A 24963-nucleotide genomic window follows, 5' to 3' on the forward strand; every position below is an offset into this window, starting at 1 on the left:
CCGGTTCTATTAGCGGTAAAATTTTTAAAATCGCTTCAGAAACAACAGAGATATGATTTTGCTCAAAACGCATCAAAAAAGGATAAGGGTTAAGAAGGACGCATACCAGTTCATTCACCACCCTAAACTTTTAAAATTATGACAATTATGAGTGCCAAAATCTTTTCCGGAAAATGGGCTATTCTGGGAAACGACATTCAGGGAAAAGTAGCACAACCTTCTCGATTAGTTCTTGAAAATGTCATCATTCTAATATGAACATATTTCATCTTTGTGCACATTCTGTTGATGGAGTAAGTTTCATGTGTAGTGCAACAAATAACCTTTTCATATTACACGACATAATTTTACAATCTCTGAATGCAGTCCTGGTAGAAACTATGTGTCTTGAAATAGGTCTTTAACTTCTGTTTAAAAACAAAACGTAATCAGAACAAGGAAATAAATTTGATTCGTCATATAATCTAACCAGCAATTTTTCAAAAATAATCAAAGGTTTTTTTTAGTTTCTCGTGACATTACAAGTTTTACTGCTTCTATTACGGTATTTGTTTTTTTTATGATTTTCTTCAAGAAATTCATCCGAAATTGATTCTTTCAGATATTACTTAGATTTCTTCAGGAACTCTTTTAGTGTATTTTTTTTGCGGATTTTCAATGGAATTCCTTGGAAGATTTAGTATTAAAACCTTTAAGTCTTAGACCTAAGGATGATCACAAAACCTACCTCAGAGACTTATTCATTAATTCCTCCGGCGATTCCTTCGGAAATGGTTAAGAAAGTTATAAGTCTGTCAAGAATTTATCCAGTGATTCTTCCATTAATTTCACTAGAACATCCACCAAGATTCCAGTAACTTCTTCAAAGATACCTCTAGACTTCCTACCAAATTTGTTGTTCAGGATTTCTTGAGGATTTCAATTTTCATGAATTATTTCGTAATTTTCAAGAATTATTCCAACGATTTCTTTTTAGATTCGCTCAGGAAATCGTCCAAACATTCTTCTCTAGACTTCATTCCAAAATTCTTTCCGAAACTTGTTTTATCTTTATATCTAAGATTTTTAGTCGTAGGCTAGTTCGACTCGGGACCATCGGCGTTACTTCCTTTCCCAAAGAAGGTGTCACTATAGCTTTTTTTGATGAACTCCTATAAGGATCTCTAGGAGAAATCCTGGACTTTGTGGAAGTTTTGAGGAGGATTCCCTAGACAAGCTACTAAGAAAATAAAAAAAATCGATTGAATGCTGGAATAATGTTCTGCAAGATTTTTATAAGGAATTCCTTAAATACAATTGGACTGAATCCCTTAAACAAAATTGTGTAGGAGTGATCGATGGAATTACTGCAATAATTGCTGTAGTGTTAGCTGGTGTAAAACCATATGAAGCATATGAACATATGAAGAACTCATAAGAATTCATTTTACTTGACTAATAACTCAATCAATGTTTGAAACTGAAGGAGTAATCCTAGGATAAAATGGAAAAATTCCAATAAAAATTCTTCAGAAACTTCCTGAGAAATCCAGCCAAAATTGATAAAGAAAACCTAGAAGAGTTCCCAATTGATTTCTCCGACTAATCCCTTAAGGAATTTGAGGAGAAATTCCTGGCGAATCGTGCAACAATGGATTCTTGAAGGAATCCATTTGTGAACATACTTGGAAGAATAACTGAAAAGAAAAGACTGACCGAATGTTTTCGAGAACTGTAGAACAAACCCTTGTGATTTTTTTAAGGAGTCGTATAGGAATCTTCGAAAAATCTTCTTTAGTAATAAATTGGTAGAAACATTAGTAGAAAAAAATAGAGAAAATCCTAGAAAAGCCACTATACCAAAACAGTATCATCCCTGTGAAAATTATTGGAGATAGTTACGTTGGTTTACCGCTATGCGTCCCTTGAAAAACCACTGGAAAATTTTCTGTGATAATTTATAGAGGAATCTCTAGAGATATTTCTGGAGGAGTCTCTGAAAATATATTCCAGAAAAAAACACTAGAGAAATTACTAGAACAATCCCTGACTATGTCCCTCGAGGAATCTAAGAAGGAATTTTTGTAGAAACTATAGAATAATCGCGTTATAACAGGTACGCGGACCTTTAGGGGGCCGTTTTTCCGACAGCTAAAGATTCCATGCTAGATATAGTTGCCTAACGCACATCTGTTGAAGTCCTATCCAGCGTGACTTTGAAAATTAAAAACTACGATAATCATTCTGGTGAAATCTTTGTGGGATACCTCAATGGAACCCTCAACCAACTCCTGGGAGTATTTTTGACAAGTAGCTAACGGAATTTGTATTCACAACGGCAGCGTTTTTTAAGCTACCGAGAATTGGATGCAATATGCGTCGTTTTGAAGTACTGATCATTGTTTCAGACAATTCTTATTATTAAGTTCCAGTCAATTCGACCGAGAAAAATCTCTTATCACAAAGTGAATCGTAGAAAAGCACAAGTTTTCTTTCACTTTACTCTAAAACCGCTGAATTTCAGACAATTGGATGGTGAAATAAACCCAATGTTAAAGTGAATGATAGAGATGCCCAAGTGATGTATCCTACTTGTCCTGCAGGATTTTTTGTTGGATGTTGTCAAGATAGTCTATTGAAGTTCTTGTAAAAAATCTAGGTAGATAACTAGCCTTATTCTAAGGGGGGTCTGTAGCCTTGAGGTTACGCTTCCGCTTCATAAGCGGAAGGTCATGGGTTCGATTCCCAGCCCCTCCACAAAAAACTCGTCCAGCCACCAGAAGACGCCTCACGGAGCACATCCATCCTCCGTCAGTATCAGATGGTGACTGAGACAAACTGACCCTCTTCGCAGGCAGCTAGCCTCACTAATAGCAGAGCTCTCTCTCCTACCTGCTCGGTGTGAGAGTAAAAGAGTAGGAGAGAGTGAAACTAGATGTAAATATAGATAAGTTCAAAATAGATCTGTATCGATAAAGCAGCTACAGATCAACTGAGTCCGGCACAGTAGTGGCCACGAGCACAGAGTGCCATTCTAAAGGAGCATAGCATAATCCATGCATTGACTAGTTGACCTGCCAGTACATCAGTTTAATCATTCAGAGAGCTTCGATTAATAAACATTGAGTTCAAGAACTTTAGGGAAACGCGGGTCGTTTGTATAGCTTGTATGTTTGTATAGACCCCATTCGCGGCTCAGAAAAGGTATTGAACCACTAGTATCTGAAAATTTCTTTGAAGCTTCTAAAATTTACTCGAAGTTATTGCAAGCAAAATTTTGAAGAAGGTGACCGTTTTGGTTGAAATAGGCTTTAGGGACCATCCTTTTGAAAACTTGCAATAATGCCCAAGTCTCTGACCTGCTACCAGCCCTGTAATGTATTCCTGAACAAATATCTGGAGAAAAATGTGTCCTGAAAGAATTAGAGAATAGGCTCACAGAAATCTTTGGAGCCTCAATAATTTAAACTAAAATTCACTGTAAGCCAAAAAGTGACTTAAGAGTGCAACATGAACCCTCTAATACCCAGCCATGCCTTTAGACGGGGTACACTTTGGAATTTTGTGTATTTTTCGTAGCTCAGAAATCAAAATGATTTTATTTTTGGCTTAAACCTTGACTCATAACACGCTCATGAGAAAAGTTTTTTATGACTTTTGAAACTTTTTGTATTTTTAAATATTGTTTGAAAAATTGTATTCCTATATAACCTAAAAATGCCTGGGGTTTATTTAACGTGTAATATAAAAAATCGTACCTTTTATATTTTGCTACTATCAACCCATAACAGAAGAAGAACTTGGTGGTATTGAAATAATTTCAAACCTGTTTTTATCCGTTAATTACACGAAAAATAAAAATATTCCAGAAAAATATGAAAAAAATATTATTTTAAAAAGTACCGTAAAAACTTGAATTTTGATTATTGCCAAAAATCAGTAACTAGAAGAGACTTCAAGAAAAAATTAAAAAGGATAGGGATGTTCAAAAATTAAAATTATAAAAATCAAAAACCAAAATTCATAGATTTGCGAATAAAATTAATCATTGCCCATCATTAGAACAAGTTTAGATAAATTATAATGATATTTAGAACGAAAATAAAAATTTGGGTATTAGAGGGTTAAAAACAGACTTTGAATACCTTTCAATGAAAAATAACACTTTCAAAAAGTCTCTATTCATATTCAAATAGTGACAGTCTCTGAAAAGAGACCCGCTACCAGCCCTGTGATACCTGTCGTTATCAAACTGAAGTGAGTGTCATCTTAGCAGATAAGTACACACTACAAAATTCACTGTTTTATGTTTGTACACATCATATGTCGCATATGTTGAATGAAACGGAAAAAAATGCACCAATTCTGTCCAACATGTCAAGCCGAAATGATCCGAATGGCTTGAATGATAACAGTGAATGAAGATTTCCGACAACGGTGACAACAGTTACAACCCAACTACTAACACGTTATGGTAGCAAAACCAAAACACCAATCGCGCATTACAGCGCGACACAACAAAGCTTTCCTTCGTTGAATGACCCCATTTCAGTCACGTGCTTGTTCTACTCCTCACGAAAATCGCCACTACTTCCTTTGGGCACCCCCGCAAAACCCTGGCTACTTTTTGACACGATCCCTGCGGTTCTTATACTGGTTACATAAGGGACTTCCTATACGGATATAAGACACTCGATCGCGCGCTCCGCGGCTGTAATTCCTAATCGCTTGCGGCCGTTTCTCACACTAAATAGCTCAAATTGACCGCCCAAGTGAGAGATGTCCATATCTTTAGCCACCGTCCGTCATAAACAAACACATGGCGCACGTCGTCGTCGTCGTCGTCGTCATCTTCGTCGTCTTGGGCGTTTTTGGCGTCGTACCACCCCTGCACGCACACCTCAGCCATTGGGCCGTTTTCCCACACTTGATTTGTCACCATCATGGCGCACAATGGTCCGAATCGTCATTTTAGACAAGTAAAAGTTTTGGTTAGAGAAACTTGTTTTCCTTAAAAGTGCCAATCTGGAAATTTATGGACGGTTGAAAGGAAACATAATTACCGAAAAAAAAAGATTAAACGAAATTGACTCGCTTATTGAGCTTTATTGAATACAGAGATGATTGTGACCTCAAGAAAAAGTTTTTGTTGGAAACTTTTTTTCTCATCTTTTCTGCGCATCTCACGATATATGGACGATCGGTTGTAAACGTAATTACCTATCTTGAGACAAAATTCCATTTAAATAAAAAATTAACGTTTTTAAATTGACTTTAAAATTTGAAAATCATTTTTTTTTTCGAAGTATGTCACAAATTTGATTTGTTTTCCAGTATGTTATTCAAAAATTTAAACAATTATCTACAACACTTTTTGTTTGGCCCTTTTCAAATGATAGTCCATACAAATTTTAGAAAAACTAAGTATGCAAAATGGCTTATTTCGCATCTGAAAAATTTCATTTAAATCTGAGAGGGTGCTGTGAGCTCGGAATGCGACTTGCCATAAAATGCGTCAAAAAATGTACTAATAAATAAAAACTTTTCATAATATTTTGATAAATAAAAGATTTTTTATTGCATCAAAACTACAACATTGGAGTGAGAGTGTTATCATTCCTGTTATACATTATTTCATCACATTCGTTACGCAAATAGATTAAGTTTTCACTGGTGAAATTAACGAGAACATAGATAAACTTTTTTCCTGCTGAATTGTCGATTCGGACCATTGTGCAAGCGATCGGCTGATCGACCACAGTGCGATATCTCGTAGGTCGTATGATTTCCTACCGAACTGAACTGTTTATGAATGTGACTATAGCAGCCGTCATTTTTCACATTTCTCACCTACATTAACAAGTCGGCTATTTTCCTGAAACCACCAACGTCATTCATATTAATTGGCAGAACTTTATAAACACAAAATGTACGAACACAACGGTTGGTGATGTTTTTTGGACAGCAACAAGGTACTTTCAATAATCAATCAATCGATTTGGCATTAAAATGAAGACAGTACACGGATACAAATCTGATCCCCAAATCATGATTTACAAATCATGAAATTCATAAATTGGTTAGGTCATAATAACAGGATCACAATCGTCATAATCATAATAGTCATAATCATGATTCTTTATAGCGTAACATCCAGTGTGAAAACACTGAGCGGTGCACTTTGCTTCAACTCATTCGTATCGATCACTCCTAATTTAAGATGACGAAGTGGTTGAGTGGTAGAATACGTGGCTTTCAATCAGAAGGTTCTTGGCTCGGATCTAAGTGTATGCTATTTTTATATATTTTTTTTATTTTGTCGATCATAAACGGATGAGCCACTCAGCATTTTTGGCATTTGAATCATGATTCCGAGCAATCAGCAACAAAAACCTAACGCGTGTGTTGCGTTACGGCAATCTGACTCATGATGTCATGAGTCCAAATCATAGTTTTTTTTCATAAGATGAAAACACACTGGAATCATGATATCATGAGTCATAAACTTGTTTTTGGATTTTGATTTCTATACGTGTATGCTCAATTACGACATAGGTTTTTAAAATTAGAAAAGAAAGTATGGTATTAGACGGGGAGTTCGCATCTGCAAACCTGGAGAGTCTGTTTCCCCTGTGCGACGAAGACTATCGCGATTTAAGAGGACTTACAATTGGAAAATTGGGACGTGAAACTGTGGAACTCTCAACTTCACCGGCAGCACGCAAATTCTCTCCGATGAACTGAAGATCCGCAGGATTTGCATCATAGCTCTGCAGGAGATGTGCTGGGCTGGATCAATGGTGCGAACGATCTACCACACCATCTACCACAGCTGCGGCAGAACAGCTGAGCTGCGAACAGCTTCTGTAGGGATGGCTGGTATGCAGAGGCGTGTGATCGATCATCGAGAGAACGACGTCAAGCTCATTATAGAAGAATTGAACGCTCAAGTTAGCCATGCGAGGAGATGTTCCCACCGACGATTAAAAATTTCAGCGCCCATCGGCTGACGAATGAGCAATACCTACGATTGATTGATTTTGCTGGCTCCAAGAATACGGCAATCCGTAGCACCTGTTTTCAGAACAAACTCCCTACCGGCACACTTTTTTACAATCTAGGTGTTCTGTGTTAGAAAACACTATCATCATAATTTGGTAAAAGTAAATTAATCCTTTTACAGGTGAGTTGATTTCACCTGCTTATAAAAAAAACGCTTTCAATTAAAGTACCTAACTTATCCTAAATATATAACGCATTAATCGTGGCAATAGAAGATTGCAACCACTTTTGTCTAAAATTATTAATAACTTTATTTGACATTTGTTCCAACACTCTTAAAAATAATGAAATTTTCATGTGACCTAATTCAATCTGCACTGAACTAATTTGTGACGCAAATGCATTTACAACATAATTTATGTTTCTTTTGATTTAAAGTTCAAAACCGTGAAACGAAATAAGATTTCAAATCAAACTAGAATGAAAATTACGTTTACTAATTTAACTTTGCAAGCACATGTAACGCTTCTGTCAATTCCCTAATCTCACATGTTGCATTCCGTAGAATATAATCATGAGACTGGGATTCCTACTTTAAAAGACCTAAATTACATGATCTTTGACTTTTTTCTGGCATCATGCCAATCATTGAGTTTGTTTTCAACATGGCCGGTTCAGTACGTCGCGATCCCTCTCTGGAGTGTTGATGTGCGAAATAATTGAAAATTTATTCGACAGAACATGATTTTTGCAAATTGTTCACATCAATCGGAAAAGTGTGATTGTAAGGTAGCTAGTGAAGCTCCGCTGGTGTGAAAAATGCTTCATTTGAGTGATTCCAAGCAACAGCACCAAAATTTGGTAAATTTTTTAATTCATTTTTTTCTATTGAGCTGAAACTTTGCACAGTTTTCCAGTTCTATCTAAATCGTCATTTTCCGATATCAAATCTTCAAGTTGAGTCACGACTAACTTTTCAAAAGGGTGTATGTGAAAATGGTTCAAAAATATTCAAAAAGCTGCACGTTCGATTGTTAGACAACTAAAGAAACAAAGTTAGACAACTGAATAAAGATTCCAAAAAAAATACATTGCATTAAAAAAAATAATTTTTGACACAAAAACTCAAATATCTCAAAACCCTATCGGAATACCAACGTAATTTTTTGAGGGAAAACGTTTATTATATTAGCTATCTACCATAAAAATTTGGTGATGGTAAACCAATAAACAAAAAAGTTATGACATTTCAAACATGTCACAATTTTCACATTTAGGGCCGATTTCTTCACCTTCGCTTAAGCCGTAAACCACGTTTACCCATACGATTAAACCAGGTTTAATGCCTAAGCGGTGGTGAAGAAACCGCTTATTAAAAGAAAAAAAAAATTTCGGAGTAAATTATTACGGGAACCGCAGTTTGTTGCTGATTTTATTGTTAAGGGCCTTGCGTGAATTAAACAAGTCGTTTTCATGTATTCATTAGTATTATGTATATTATATGTATAAATATTATGTATATGTATAAATATTATATGTATATGTATATATGTATAAATTAAAATGAATTAACAGATTACACGAAAATAAATTTTTTTTTTACCAGGATATTTTTTTTTAGAGTATGATCGATGAGTTTCTAAATGTTATATATAAACTTTAAAAGTTTTGGATTTGGGTATGCGTTATGAGATCATGAAAACATTTTATTAATACTTATTTATTTATTTTTTGTTATTCATTTTTTTTACAATATCGAACACTTTTGCATCATTATCAGTACAGTTCGAGTATAGTTTTGCTTTAATTTTATTTTCTGACAATGGAATGAAACAGTGAAATTTTTGGGTTCCTTGGATCGTTTTCGCGTTATTATATTGCTCGCTGAGCTCTGATGCCGTTAATTCGTACTCTTCAGTAGTAATAAAACAAAATGATAATTTTGTTAAATCTTCTTCTTTTCTGCGATTCGCCCAATCAAATAGTTATTTTGCAGTTTTAATTGGATGCTCACGTTCTTTGGCTAAACTTGCTCTTGTGGCCATGCGCTTTATGGTTCCTCCAATAGCATCACAAGGACTATTGCCATGTGACGTAGCAAAGAAATGCCATTCTGCATCAATTCCGTACTTTGATTTAAATTGGCATAGGCTCGAAAAATTCTTACGGTTTTTGTACTGCGATGCTGCTCCATCAGACATGAAATATATCTTTCTGATTTCTTTATCCTTATCAACGCGTAAAAAGTTAATCATTTTGGCAATGAACAAATTTACAGATACAGAGTCGTGTCTTAAATCTTCGGAAATTACAATAAAACTAAAATGTTCAATTTGCGTACTTCCATTGAAATAAATAACGAATGGATGAATTGTAGCTTGTTGTACGTTCCAGTGATGGGACTGCACTTCATCTTGCAATACAAAGCTATAGTTTTCAGAAAAATCACAAATGACTAAAAATTCACCATCTTGTAATGTATTTTTCGTATTTTTTAAAAAGCGGGATTGCTCTGTTTTAATAAAGTCGTGAGGAATTAAACTTTCTAATTTCAAGCAAAAAAATGACACAAACTCATCTACAGGTTTTACAATAGTTTCTAGGTCACACCTATCCGTGGTCACCCATTGCTCAAATGATAACTGATCAATATAAGTTCTTCAAACTCAGCGAATAAAGTATTTTCCAATGATGAAGAATCTGGGCAATCCGAACAAGATCGTAGATAGCAATTTGATGTTGTATTTTCACACAAAAGACTACCAGTTAACATTTTAATATCCTTTGATAAATTGATTCTTTTCAAACTATGTAAGATTAGGTTAATATTTTCGTGTGTTGTGCACACACAAACATTATGTGTTCCTGAATTGGATAGAAGCTTGCATTGCCTTGGACGAAGGTTTGCAAATGGAGAAAAACCTACCTTAATATTTTCGTTAATTTCCTTGAAGCGTGTATACGCTTCTTTCAAAGTAGTCATCATTAATCGTTTTTGGATTGCTTGACGCTTTCCATCTTTTTTACAGATACATAATCTTTTTGGCCAGGCATAGCTCTACTTACTTCATCGTCTTCGAAATATTGAATTATTTTTTCTTTTGTCTCATCTGTTAATGAAGTACTCGACCTAGCATTTTTGGTTGCAAGACAGTTATTTTTGAATTGTTTTGCCTCTTTTGCTGTATTTCTATTGGTTTTGAACTCATCAATGGCGTCTTGAATAGACCACGAGCTTGGCAGCATCGCCAAATTAATAATGTTTCTATTGGGGACGGACCTGGTGTAGTGGTTAGAACACACGCCTCTCACACCGAGGACCTGGGATCGAATCCCATCCCCGAGATAGTCACCAAAAATTTCAGTGACGACTTCCTTCGGAAGGGAAGTAAAGCCGTTGGTCCCGAGATGAACTAGCCCAGGGCTAAAAATCTCGTTAATAAAGATAAATATAATAATAAATAATAATAATTTTTCTTTCCTTGTCGTGGCTAGATTCGAGAACCTTTCCTTCATATTCATAATTACCTCATCGTAGTCTGTATTTTCCACATCCTCAGGTCCTAATTTGAAGAGGTTTCTTCGTTCAGCTTCGTTGATTTCACGGTATTTTTTCTCGGGATAATTGACGTAACCCATCTTCGTCCATTTAATCGGAGTCACTTTTATTCCAGCTATCCCTTCGTTGAAGCGTTCGATGTTGACCTTTTGGATGCACTCATCTTCTGATTGATTTGTTGAAACAGATGTCGCTGATGGTACCGTGGCAAGACTATCTGCACTTGGTACTTCTGGTAACTCCTCAGTTGTTGTGGGTGCATCTAGTAATTCCTCAGTTGTTGTTGTTTTCGAACTTCCTGCAACCTGATCCACCGATGATGTACAGATTGCCCGTTTGTCAACGTTTAAACGACAGGACGTACAAATGCGTAAATTTGTATTCAATGTAGACATTGGAGTATAACCAGCCGCTTTCAGTTTATCTATGGTGCTTTCGGTGAGATTTCGTAGCTCTTTCGAACACTTTTTTTCTGCAAACGGCCTGCAACAGTTGAGAAAGCGACTACTCATGTTGCTCGTTAGATTTTAATAAACAAAATCACTTTTAAGTTTTTACTGGCTAGTTTGGTGTCGTTTGCTTGACTGAAGAAAAATTTTACAATTAAATCTTTTATAACCATAGTGGTAGTATATTTTTAGCTTTTTCGTGAGTATGTTCATTGTATGTACCTATTATGTTTTTGATGTTGTTGAAGTTACTCGCTTTCTCCCAAATATGATTAACAAAGTCTATTCTCTACCAAGGCGGGTCTATACCCAGGTGTAATCAGATTTTAACTTTGTGGAGAAAACCAGCGCCGAGAAAACCGACCTGCTTTACGTATACTAGATCACCTGGGAATAGACCCGCCTTGTTCTCTACGAGGTAAACTTTTTGCAGGTAAACTAGTCGTATACCTGTATAGAAAACTTTTTTTGTAGCTTTTGTCTTCAATATTAGATTTCTTATAGGTTTCTTTTATCAAAAGGTTTCAACACTATTGAGAAAATTTTTCTTCAGTTACGTACAATAAAAAATATGACACTATCAAGACTTTAGATCACAACACTGGATCGCGTCTAACTTTCTAATAGATGCTATAATATTTATGAATAATTAAATAAAATATCATGAAAACAACTTGTTAACCTCATGTGGTACCCTTAACAAAAAATTCAGCAACAAACTGCGGTCCTAAAAATAATAACAATGAAAAAACAAAAATTTTCACTAAGTGTCAAATTTGTGAAATATTTGAAATGTCATAACTTTTTTGTTTATTGGCTTACCATCACCAAATTTTTATGGTAGATAGCTAATATAATGGACCGTTTTCCCTCAAAAAATTACGTTGGTATTCCGATAGGGTTTGATTTTTGAGTTTTTGTGACAAAAATGATGTTTTTTAATGCAAAAAAAATTTTTTTTTTTACTGTGTGTATTTTTTTTGGAATCTTTATTTAGTTGTCTAACTTTGTTTCTTTAGTTGTCTAACAATCGAACGAGCCGTTTTTGCTGTGCAGCTTTTTGAATATTTTTGAACCATTTTCACATACACCCTTTTGAAAAGTTAGTCGTGACTCAACTTGAAGATTTGATATCGGAAAATGACGATTTAGATGGAACTGGAAAACTGTGCAAAGTTCCAGATATTTTTGAAATGGTCGATCAGAATCGACTTGCATGCCTCCGTTGAATCCCTCATTTGGATCTCCTCGGCTGATAATTGCCTGAAATTTGTTCCGGTAAATTATCAATGTAATGCAAACCGATGAAAGCATAATTATTTGATACACCTTGAAGATTTGTCGTCCCATCAATTGAAAGTGTTTTATAATTGTTACTCCTACGAGCAATGAAGGAGTCTATGAAAACGTTCGTATGTGAAGCAGACAATGATCATTAGTTTTTCCAAGATGTTGCCATGCAGTTGTTCGTATGTGTATTCATAGTTTACCGCCAGCAGCAAAAGTTAGAGTTTTGACGTGTTTTTAATATTTCTGACTCTGCGCATGAGAATTTGCTGATGTATGCTTAAGCAAATGACAACAAGATAAGCACAAAATTACACAAAATTGATGTAACAGTCAGTTGCTATGGCTTTTACGTCTCGGCGTGTAATTTTTTTTTTTGGTTTTTTGTTGTCATGTAATTTTAGGAACAGATGTAAATTTATGTCGAATGGTTCGCTTATTTTATGTGCATCATATAAGACGTAAATTTACCTGTCTTTTTATAAGAGTGAATGTTTCAACATTGCTTATCCTATGTAACTCATTAGTACTACACCAGGAAGGGGAGGAAGCTTCAGAATCATTTTCAAAATATTATTTTAAATCCTCTCCTGGTATTACAACAGCTAGTTCACATTGATACAGCATACAACATGGCTGGCCTGAAAAATTGTTGAAGATCAAGAGTTTGCTCTTAAGACAAAGTTTTTACTTTTTGTTAATAAGTTGATAAAGACATTTTATATATTTGTTACATTCGGCTTGAATGCCCTCAACTTTGGTTTATTCTAACAATGTCATGGTTATTATGAAAAAATGTCCATCAAAACTGAGTACAGGGCTCGATTCATGAGGTCATTCTGCACCTCTGGGCGAATTGTAAAAAAAAAAAAACTAAAAGGAAATCTCACTATAACTCGTATTGAAATGTCACTATAATTCGTATTGAGGAGTGCGTCTTGGGAGTCCAAGCAATCGTGTTTTTGTTTACTTTCGTGACGTCGTGTGTGATTCATGTTGTGTGAGTGCGATGTTCAGTCGAGGATAGATTACCAACTGGTGAGCTCGTTTCATGCTTTTAATAACGCATTTTTTATCGTCGCAACGTAACATTAGGGTAATTTTCAAACAAACTGTGGACAGTTGCTCACTTCAAGTGTCGGCATTAACCCTTTTATTTTTGTTTTATTAGTTTTATTATACATAGCTTCTTTTATCTTTTATTATTAAAAATAACCTTTGAACCTTTGAATGTCGACGTATTTCTTCAAACTTCTACTATTATATTTTCATCGCAAGACAAAAATTCAAAACTAGTTATAAGTAGAAATCGTATTTTTCCTTCCTATCTATGGATCGCATCACCGATAAAAGGTGACTCCCAGATCTTTTTTCTTTCTCACTAATAAACACCCTTCCCGTAATGATTGTGGAGATGCAGAGGTATTCTCGGTCTCTAAAAGCAACAATCATTACACCCTTGGGATTTTTTTTAAATTGCCCCAGATGTGCAGAATGACCTCAGAAATCGAGCCATGAACTCAGTTTTTATGAACAACTTTTTTCATAGCAATGGTTTGTCACCGTGAATGGAATTTGACAGATCAAGCCTTCATGCCCAACACTGTCGAATGCTTTTTCTATGTCTAGAAGAGCAAGACCAGTAGAATAGCCTTCAGAGTTGTTGGAACGATCATATTTGGTACACGTAAATGTTGACGAGTGGTCGAATGTCCATGGCGGAATCCGAACTGTTCATTGGCAAAAATTGAATTTTCGTTAATGTGGACCATCATTCTGTTCAAAATTACCTTTCCACAAAGTTTACTAATGGAGGAAAGCAAGCTGATTGGACGATAGCTAGAAGCTTCTGTAGGATTTTTGACTGGTTTTAAAATTGGAACAACCTTAGCATTTTTCCATTTATTAGAAAGTATAGGGCTTAGAGGTTCCAATTGAGATATTTTATTTTCAGTTTTTTCGTTTTTTAATAGTGAAAATCGTTTTTAATATCTTTCTGCCTTATAATTTTCATAGTAGAATCGCGAGTGCCTTGAAATTGCCTTCTCCTCACGGTTTTAAGACGGATCAAGCGTTTAAAATCACGGATTCCAATTTTATTTCACATTTTGGTATTGCAGTGCCCCTGGCTTCAACATTGGAATTTGTTAAAGTTTCGAGAGCATTGGCAATACAGGTATGTTCCGTTTTTATCACGTTCCGATTTTGTCACGTTCCGATTTCGTCAAAACATTATTCCGTATTTATCAACACAAAAAAATTGATTTTTTAAAATTCTCAAAATGTTTCGAATATAAACTAAATACTTATTTTGAAGCAATTGAAATGCTTTTTTAATAGCCACAGAGTTGAATTTTCGTCATTTTGTTAATATTGAGCATCTACGATACATGGTAGATGTCAAGTCATATACGATTTAATAAGGTTTGACATCTTCTTATGCAATTAATCAATTTGAGTTTTCAAACGTAGCATGTTCTGTTGAATAAGATTGGCCCATCTTTCAACAATCGAGAGTTGCTCTGGCTACGTCCTAGCAACAACGTACTTAAAAGAGTTGCAAAGATCTCTCCTTTTTATTATATAATATGGCTTAAAAGAATGTTCTATGTAAATTTGATAGACATATATACTCCCCCTATGGTATGAATTTTTGTATGAAAATAAAAAATAATTTGTATGGCACTTAAGATACCTCAAATCCCCCGCCTCCCCCCATTACCGCTTACATGATTAATGGACGATCCCATACATGTTCAGCTCTTTTTGATAAGGGATGCACTTGGGACTGAACTCAATGTTGTGTACAACGGCAAGAGGTATGATCAAGTTTATTTTATTCTTAATAAGACTGTCGACCTTGTCATAGTTTTAACATTAACTTTTATCTCTCAAACTCGCCATTGATTAGTTCCAAGGGGTACGGAAGGAGGTCCAGCAAAACCAAGCAATTTGTAGAATACTTGTTTTTGAATAATTATGATTCGTGGTTTACGGCTAATGAGCCGAGTGGAAGTTTGACAACTCGCAATCTAAGCCAGCTGTCTCCTCTCTCTCAGTTATGTAATATTATTTGTACTCAACAAAAAACTACAACTTAAGTTAGTTTATTGCCAGTCTATTTGTGATCTTACGTACAGTTCTAAACGCAATGGTAGCAGAACGGCAACGGAAAGCGGAACCGGTTCACCACCATGAATCACATCATCTCAACTGAGCTGTCAACGAACGAAAGTGAACCAAGTCTGGGTCGACAAGCATGCTATAGTTCATGCTGGCGAACTGGTTCCGCTTTCCGTTGCCGTTCCGCTATGATTGCGTTTGGGCCTTAAAGCTAAAAGGCGATGGTGGTGCTGTTCTAGATTGGCGATTAGTGCATCCTTGTCGGAGTTGGTAGTAATAACTTTAGAAGAAAGATCACCACAATCATTTTAATGTTAAATTTGGCAATTCAAAGCTCAGGAAACCATATACAGAAAGAAAAATCCATGTAAATTTCAGCGTAAAATAATGCATATAAAGGGAATGCCAGAGTTGTCGCAAATAATCATGACACATCGTGTAAAATTACACCAACATCATGTAAATTTATGCCAATTGTCGCGAAATCGGTTAGAGTCCATGCAAGATTACACGATGTCTAGCGGAAACTTACATGATGTTATTGTAATTTTACACGATGTGACGTGTAAATTTGCGACATTTCTGGCATTCCCTTCATGTGCATAATTTTACGCTGAAATTTACATGGATTTGTCTTTCTGTGTAAGTATTCATTTCAATTGCAAAACTTTCGCAACATAACTCCACATTTAATCATCAATCAGTTGTGACCAAAAATGCAAAAAAAATGTACCGTAAAATGGGGTGAAGTTGATCACTTTTGAGAGATTTTGTTCTATAATTCCAAGTAGGATGCATGTATTATCATCCAAATATTTTTTAAACCTGTACTGAATGGATGTGTATCGAATTATACAAACGGAATTTTAACAAAATCTTATTGTAATAACAGAAACATTTTTCAGAATTGGAGTTCTTGATTCCGGGGTGATGTTGATCAGTTACTGCGATAGGTTTCATAAATTAAAGAGATATGTTATTCACTAAATTTGAATTCACGAAACCCGAATCAAAACTCGAAAAATCACATTTTTTTGATAAATCGGTCAAATTTAGAATTAAATGTTGTTAATTGCAGAATATAAAACATTAAACGCCTAAAGATATGCAATTTTCTTCGAAATTAGTAACTCGCTCACTAAAAGAACATGGTTTTTTTTCTCTGAAAATTAATTTTAATCCTCAATGCTAATTAAAAACTGGGTTCACTGAACATATCTGGAATGTATGAAACAATTTATTTAAATGGTGTCTTTATACAGTTCATAAAACATTTCCTAAAAATTCTGTTTTCCATGGTATAATTATCTTGAATGTCAAACAGAATTTAGGAACATCAAGCGCAGCTATCAGGTAAAGCGACATCACATAAATTGTGATATTTGAAATCGGATCATAGCTCTCTTGACAGTTTATACATGAGGGTACGGGAATAATCAACTTCTCCCCACTGATCAACTACACCCCGAATTACGGTACCTTGGCAAAAAAGCTCTCAGTTGATAGTTGCGACAGTGTATATAAGAACACTAAGATGAGAAGAAGGCTCTTTCTCAGTTGGGATGTAATGCCATAAAGAAGAAAAAGAAGAATAAGAAGAAGAAGAAGAAGAAGAAGAAGGATGAGGATGAAAAGTAGAAAAAGAAGTTGTTTCTTGTTTAATCTTTCTTTAAAAATGTGATCAGCTTGCCTCCCTTCCTTGTAGTTATTTTTACAAATATGGTGTACCTTGTGATGCATAGGACATTTATGTGATTATCGTTTCAATATTCTATATTACTTTTATTGAAATTCTAACTAAGAAAACTGAAACTATTAATGATTTATATCAAGCATTTGATTGATAGGAATCCGCAATCAACTTTCATTACGAGCCTATAATAATAAACAATCTAAATGGTCGTCACAGCTCTTGAACGTCAATACTGTGCATTAATATGATGAAAATGTGTATTATCCTGACAAAACTGCAATTTTCATTTCAAATTTGTAAAATATTTTGTCTAAGAAAATTATTCCGTTTTTGTTACGGTTCCGTTTTTGTCAACTGAAAATCTCCGATCGAGTTGATAAAAACGGAACATACCTGTATCAAGTTTTGTTTTTTAAAGACATGTTAAGGCTCAAGAATCCATCATTCAATCATCAGCAATCATCGAAAACTAAAAACTAGTTTTTTCGTTCAAATTTAAAGAAATCCTCATGAAAAGCTATCATTGAATTACAGATAGTAAGTGCAATGCAATGATAGATTTTCATGAACATTGTTTAGATTTTGAGCGAAAAAACTGGTTTTGAAAATTTTAAAAACGATGATGGTTATTTTCCTCTCAACATCAAGATTAGATTAGATTCCAGTCGTCTTGAAAATAATTGTAAGTGGAGCTGATAGGACTGAGAATCCTTCATGGGATATTTGAAATGTAACAGGGACATGGTCAGAATCAACATCAGCATGAGTAACCAGTTGGCTACAAAGGTGACTAGAGTCGGTTAAGATCAAATCTATCGTAGAAGGGTTTCTAGAAGAGGAAAAACATGTAGGGCTATCAGGATATTAAATTGAGAAATATACTAAAGAGCACTCATCAAATAAAATTCTGCCGTTGGAATTATTTTACAAATTATCCGTGAGCGATGTTTGGCATTAAAGTCACCAATGACAAATGACAATTACGACTTATTGCGAGTCAATTTCCGCAAGTCAGTTTGGAGCAAATTAACTTGTTGTCCAAGGCACTGAAAAGGCAAATAGGCAGCTATGAAAGTGAATTTACCAAGCTGTGTTTCAACAGAAACACATAAAGATTCAAAAATTTTAGTTTCAAATGACGAAAACAGTTGATGTTTTATACGCCGATGAATGATGATTGCAATTCCCCCACATGCCCCATCAAGTCGATCATTAAGATAAACAAAAAAGTTAGGATCTCTTTTGAGTTTGGATCCAGGTTTAAAATACGTTTCAGTAATAACTGCTATATGCACGTTATTAGCTGCAAGAAAATTAAACAGCTCGTCCTCTTTACCATTCAGAGAACGAGCATTCCAATTTAAAATATTTAAATTATTATTTGGATCCATTAGAAAAACGTAATCCAATAACAATTTGATTTGTAAATTTTACACCTACTTGGACTGCTTCAGTCATAGTGGTGGCTTTGAACATTGCATCAATCATTAGATTCAATTGTTCAGTTAGAAAATTAAAATCAGAGGCAGACATGTCATGTGATTTCCCATTGGAATTTCCGGTAGACGAAGAAGCGGAGTTACCTGTGGCGGTAGGGTTTTTTCCATTTGATTTGAAACAAGTAGAATGGGTACCCATGGATCGAACAGGGGAGGAGTTCGAATTTCCTGCTACGATATCGGCAAAGGATTTACCGTGGGTAGATACATTCGAAATTGAAAGATTCGAACGGCTACCCGACGGATTAAAATTAGTTTGTGAATGAGCATGATTATGATCTTCCTGATGGGTATGATTCCTAATCAAACAATCGTTAACTGAAAAATGAGTGTTGTTCCGGAAACGACCGTTATCGTAACGGATATTAACTTTCATCTGCCTGGCACGAGCCTCAACGACTCTCTTGCGCGAAGGGCAAGACCAAAAATTTGACTTATGATTACCCCCGCAATTCGAGCATATAAACTTGGTGGTGTCTTCCTTCACTGGACAGACGTCCTTAGCGTGAGAAGAACCTCCGCAAATCATGCATTTAGCATCCATGCGGCAATTTTTTGTTCCATAACCCCACTTTTGGCACCGACGGCACTGAGTTGGATTCTGGTAATTTCCTCCAGGTTTCTGGAAATGTTCCCATGTCACACGGACATCGAACATAAGTTTTGCTTTTTCTAAAGCTTTAATACTATTTAGTTCTTTTTTGTTAAAGTGAACTAAATAATACTCTTGAGAAAGCCCTTTCCGAACAATGCCAGATTGGGTTCTCTTTTTCATAATGATTACTTGGACTGGGGAAAATCCAAGTAAATCATTTATTCCAATTTTGATCTCTTCAGGTGACTTATAGTCACTTGAGAGACCTTTCAAGACAACTTTGAACAAACGTTCAGTTTTGTCGTCATAAGTAAAAAATGTGTGCTTCTTCTCTTCAAGATGTTTGAGACGAAGTTCGCGATTTTTAAAAGTTTCCGGCAAAACGCGACAGTCTCCTTTCTTTGCGATTTGGAAGGAGACCTTGATTGATCTCCTGCCTAAATCCCCCAAATTCGGAACAACTGACCACGATAGGCTGCACTCTTTGCTTCCTCACTTGAATCAAAGAGCCTGGGCTAGAGGCTGCTTCAAATTGGTATTCGAAAAATTTGTCTAGAGCATCGAACTGATTGCTCATTTCGAAACAATTATCATTATTATTCATTTCATCCTTGGAAGAAAGTTTGCGTCACTCTTGTCTAAGAGCCAGAGATTAGTCTCAGATTATTTTGCTTAGATAACGAACAAGGAAGAGGAAATCCTCATACAAAGGTCTAGATCAGTGTCTGCTCAAGAAGTAAAACTCCTAAAATTTGTTGCATCATGTGAATGCAATATTCTGTAAACATATTTAAATCATACAATATTGCGCTATCATATAAAAGAGTAAATGATAAGAAACACGACCACTGTTTAAAATCAGAAAGTCATCATTCGTTTCGATATGCACTTCCCATACAGTTCATCTAACGGGAGCTTCTTGGAAGAGCGTCAACAATAATAGCCCTCCGCCCCCAGAAAGCATTCGAGCGAAAATTGCTGACTTTTCAACCCAACATGATTTCCATTCCCGACTAGTCCCAAAACTCATTACCATTCCGTATGCAGAAATGGAACAAACGGCATCTAATCGACAACTATTCCCAGAAAATAGAAAACGACGGCATCCTCCCACGAATAAATTCGGTTGTCTGGAAAAAGAAAATCCTCCTACTCACCCGAATTGCTTCCAACAAACAATCCGTTTGGGTTGCCATCCAGCGGATTGTCCTCGCCGTTTTCAGTACCGCCACCACTTTCGGATTCTTCCGCGGTAGACCGTTGCATTTTCCGAACCGAAATCACCCGGAAAACTGTCGAAAAACACTCGAATTTTCACTTTTCAACGCGACGCACGATCGATATCAACAAAGAGTTTATATTTTTCACTTTTTCCCGTTATCGAGCGATTGGGGTTCATTCAAATATTACGTAACGCAAAATTTGCCAATTTTAGACCCCCTCCCTCCCCCACGTAACAGCTTTTGTATGGAAAATTTTGAATATTTGTATGAACCGTAACACAATGTAAGACCCCGCGTTACGTAATATTTTAACGATCCCTTGACAGCGAAAGTTTGACGGATCGCGCGCCGTGATGCCATCTGAATTATCATTCAATCATAACAAAGCGCAATCGCCCATTGCTACCAGCCGGCTCCGACAGCTGGCAACCGGTAAAAATTCACTTCAAGGGTTGGTGGGCGGGGCTAAACAGCTGATGGTGATTTAGCTTTGGAATTTATGAATGAAAACGGCCTCTAATAAAGCCGGTGATGAAGGTGGGATTTGAAATTATGTTGGAGTCTTCCATTAGTGTTTGGTATTTAAGAGATTATTGCGTACTTCAAGTAAAATACGCTGTTTGCAATTAGAGGTCAATCAGCTGATTGGATGCAACAGCTTTTCAATGTCGCGAATAGGAGGTCGTATGAATAAACTGAGCAAAAGCTTTTACTTTACTCAAATCCACCTGTCAAATTATTTTCTTGAGCATTTACTCAAGTTGGTATGATAAAACTAAGCATTTGAGCATTTACTTTTCGAACATCCGAATTCGTATGAATAAAGTGGTAAAAGCTGAGTAAATGCTCAGAAAATTCTGAGTCACCTACTGACCATGCTCAGTTCAAAAGTTTAGTATGAAAATTGAATTGAAAATTGCAATAAGATGCATGTAATCAGCATCATTATGAATTTATGGTTTTCGATCGTTGCGGACGTTGGCAGAATTCAGTTAGTCGGATTTTATAAGGCCAGGCACTACGACAGACAACTGCGCACCTACAGCAATGTGAATCGCGTGATGTTTTTGGCTGTTGACCAATATTCACTACGTAAGACAATTTTGGAGGGTTCTCTCCCCATCGTAATATATTTGTATGAAAGTTAAAAACAATTTGTATGACGCGTAATAACTCCCAAACCCCCCTCCTCTCATAAAACCAACCCTTACGTGTTTAATGGACTGCACTTTAGGAACTTAAATAGTCATGATTGGCGAAATACAAGCTTTCTCCCAATTTGAATTGTGGTAAATAATTTTCAAATTCTGCAAGCCGGTGTACGAACGAGCTCGAAAGAAAATTCGAGAACCTGATGATATATGTCTTGAAATACCAATTTGGATTTCGATAAACTCGGCATATAAAATTGACGCAAGGTTTGGAATCGAAGCTGAGACAACACTGACCACAAATAACACAAAAAATCCTTCAGAGATTCTTCCAAGTATTTCTCTAGATGTTCAACAAAATCTTGATTTTTCAAATGGTTTAGGGTTTACCTTCAGAAACTTTTTAGGGAATAAATCCAAAGTTTTCATTTAGTTTTTCATCCAAGCTCAAATTAGCAATCCGCAAAGAATTCCTTCATTATTTATTAACATCTTTAGTAAATTAGCCAATTTGTAAATGATCCCTTACTTTGTCAGAGACGGATTTCATATTACAGATGCTAGCGATTGATATACAACTAAAAAATCGATAGATTTGAGTATTGCATGCATCAACATAAAAAAACGTCACAAAAAAAATTGTAAAATAATAATGAATATACATATTTTGCGTTTTTTTATTATTTAATAATTACCATTTCTCCACAACTCTCGTAAAAATGACGTGCTAACATAATTTTGTTAGATTTAAGGAATACATTGTAAAATATTACAAAACTGAAACTTCAGCGAAAATATTCTAAAAGAATAAGCCGAAGCTTTTGTGATGAAATTTATTGAACAAACTTCGAAACTTCAATTTGGCGAATTTTACATTTATTTATCAACATCTGCTGCAGCGTTGATGTAAAATAAACATCATATTTGTTCAAGTAATTCAAAATGATAAGTTGAATTGTAAGCGAACGAATTAAATTGTTTAACTGTTGAAAGACAACTTAGGTTAGAAGCTGCTGGCGGTTCGGATTCTAAGGAAGGCCTTCTAAAAAAATATTGTTGAATTATTTGAAGAATCATTTGCTGAATATCGGAAGAAATTTGTGGAGAATACTTACTCTTGGATTTTTTATGAAGATCTTTCTGTTTTAAGACGAATTCTTCAAAATATTATGAATTAGATTATTTTGAGATAACTAGCAGTTTATCTGATCAGGTCTTTTAAGGATATTCCATACGGATTTTGGCGGATAAGGGCCAGATAGTCGTAGCATTAAATTCGCAGCTATTCAGCAACTTCAAGATGAGGGTCGTGGTTTCAAATCCTACCGGGTTGGCATTTTTCTTTACTTTCCAGGGCATAGAGTATCTTCGTACCAGCCACACGATATACACATGATAAATTGGTCAGTTGGTAAAGAAAGTCCTCACCAAAAGTAGGCTCTTACTCATCTTTACTGGTAGGATGATGTTACGTGTTACGAAAGAAGAAGCAGATTTTGGCAGATTCTTACAAAATCTGTGGTGGGTTTTGGGCAAAACCAATAGATATCAGCTGGTGAAAAATGTTGACGAACATACGGTTAATTTTCGTAACGACGTTTATTTCTTTAAATTTCAATCTTGTTTCCAATGCCTGCGTTAACTACGATGCACTTCCCTAGTCCTATAGTTTCTCATTCACTAGTGCCAATCCGGTCACCTGTGGCATCTTGAATTAACATATAACACACAGACGTGTTGGATTCAATGCAATTTCCTTTTGTTGCTGATGCTGCTAATGCTGGTTGGTTGTTAATGAAGATGCTGCCGGTTTAACTTCATTCTTACGATAATCCTGGTGCTGTTACATATCGACCCTACAGGAACTAAGCTCGACGTTATCGTTCAGTGGAATTTAGCTTGTTCTGGGAGGGTACGGTCACCGTTTGATTGGTAAGATCTGTTTGCGAGGGATACGAATAAATTATTTGCAGAATAACAAAAGTGCATCTAGAGACGAACCAGCCAAGGGCTGAAAGTCTCTCTAATAAAGAAAATTCATTTCAACAAAAGTGCAAATCACTTACCTTTGTGGACGAACCGGCAGCCGTCACATGAGAAAAACTGCAGCAACATCCTTCATGCATCAAATGCAGTCTTTGCAGGCGGCACACGATGGTTGCAGTTTCTTGCGCTCACTGACTTATTCCCGGCAGACGTGATTGAATAGCTTCGCCGGGGTGTGTGAGTTCATCAGAAGCCGGCACAGGCGGTTGATTTCTTTCTCAAGCAAAATTTATGCTTGAGATCTTCAAAGGAACTGTTGGCTGCTGCGCAAAAATCGGATAGCCAAAACAAAAACAAAAATTTTGACAGAGTTAAAGCTAAGTTCGAAATTCGAACTTACTCTGAGCAAAGTACCGTTTTATTCATACGGTTTTGAGTAAATGCTCAGAGACTTTACTTTTCTCAAGTCGGGTTGAGTATGAGCAAGTACTCGGTTTTATTCATACGACCTATTATCTAGATGTATTGTACATATCCCTGACAAAAGAAATACGATGCAATCAAATTTCGTAAATGTGAATCGTGAATTGAAACAGACGATTGTCTAAAATCGTAATGTTATCATCAACGTACTATTTTCATGACTTCTCATTAAATTCCACTCAACATATCACTACGGTTTGTTAAAATGTTAACCGTTTTCGCTTTTGCGCACTTATTATATTCAATGTCACAATCAAGATGGGTCAGAGGTGCGCAATAGTCGGCACGTACTCTCTAGCGCAAGCTGTCACTTTTTTGTAGAGCAAAACATACTTTATTATTGTTTTACACAAACGATCCCCGTTTGCATATTATTTCATCCCAAACGAACTTTCCACAATGAAACAGTAAGTTTTCAATGATATTTCATCTTAACTGTAACTGATAACATTTCATTGCTTCCAGAAATGCCTAAAGGAGTGAAAAATATACAGCGAAAAGCTGCCACACCACGAAATACCAGCGCTGCTGCTCCCAATAGTTCCGGTAAGTCTGCTGCCGGAACCGTGAAAGCCAGTGCTGTTACGAAGAAGCAGCCACTGAAACCCAGGAATAATGATCGAAACATCGTAGTTCGAGAGGATGCAGCCGCTCTATTTGCTGCAATCGCCAAACGCAAGTCCGAAGCTGCCAAGGATCAAGAGGCTGTGGATGATGATTCTGCATCGGAGCAGCTCAATACGTTTTCTTCTGACGACGAACGGGTGGTGAAAAAAGTCAAACTCGAATCTGCAAACCTACTCGAAATCGAAGCTACACACGAAGTTCTCTCTTCAGCCAGCAGCAAGACCAGCTTGAGCACCAGTCTCAGGAATGATGAAATTATGAACATGCTGAAAATCATCAACGATAAGGTCGATAACATAGAAAAGCG

At 35.9% G+C, this 24963-nt stretch overlaps 1 protein-coding gene and 1 long non-coding RNA gene across 6 annotated transcripts in view; both read right to left on the reverse strand.

Annotated features, from left to right (window-relative positions):
- Positions 1 to 20574, reverse strand: part of LOC5564260 (protein furry) — a 384478-nt gene extending 363904 nt beyond the window's left edge. For 4 of the 5 annotated variants that reach the window (XM_021842641.1, XM_021842640.1, XM_021842638.1 and 1 more), the window contains exon 1: positions 20344 to 20574. In XM_021842641.1, the coding sequence (XP_021698333.1) occupies positions 20344 to 20452 (109 nt within the window). In that variant the 5' untranslated portion in view covers positions 20453 to 20574. Of the gene's footprint in view, positions 1 to 4603; positions 4708 to 20343 lie in introns of those variants that run through there. The other variant, XM_021842639.1, reaches the window with a different exon arrangement.
- A 2013-nt stretch (positions 20575 to 22587) lies between these two features.
- Positions 22588 to 23919, reverse strand: LOC110676102. The gene is made up of 3 exons (XR_002500072.1): positions 23627 to 23919; positions 22676 to 23499; positions 22588 to 22602 (listed from the first exon to the last, which is right to left on the reverse strand). It is a non-coding gene; the product is annotated as an uncharacterized LOC110676102 (long non-coding RNA).
- Positions 23920 to 24963: the final 1044 nt, after the last annotated feature.

Source organism: Aedes aegypti, chromosome 2 (assembly GCF_002204515.2).
Source record: "Aedes aegypti strain LVP_AGWG chromosome 2, AaegL5.0 Primary Assembly, whole genome shotgun sequence".
NCBI lineage: Eukaryota > Metazoa > Arthropoda > Insecta > Diptera > Culicidae > Aedes > Aedes aegypti.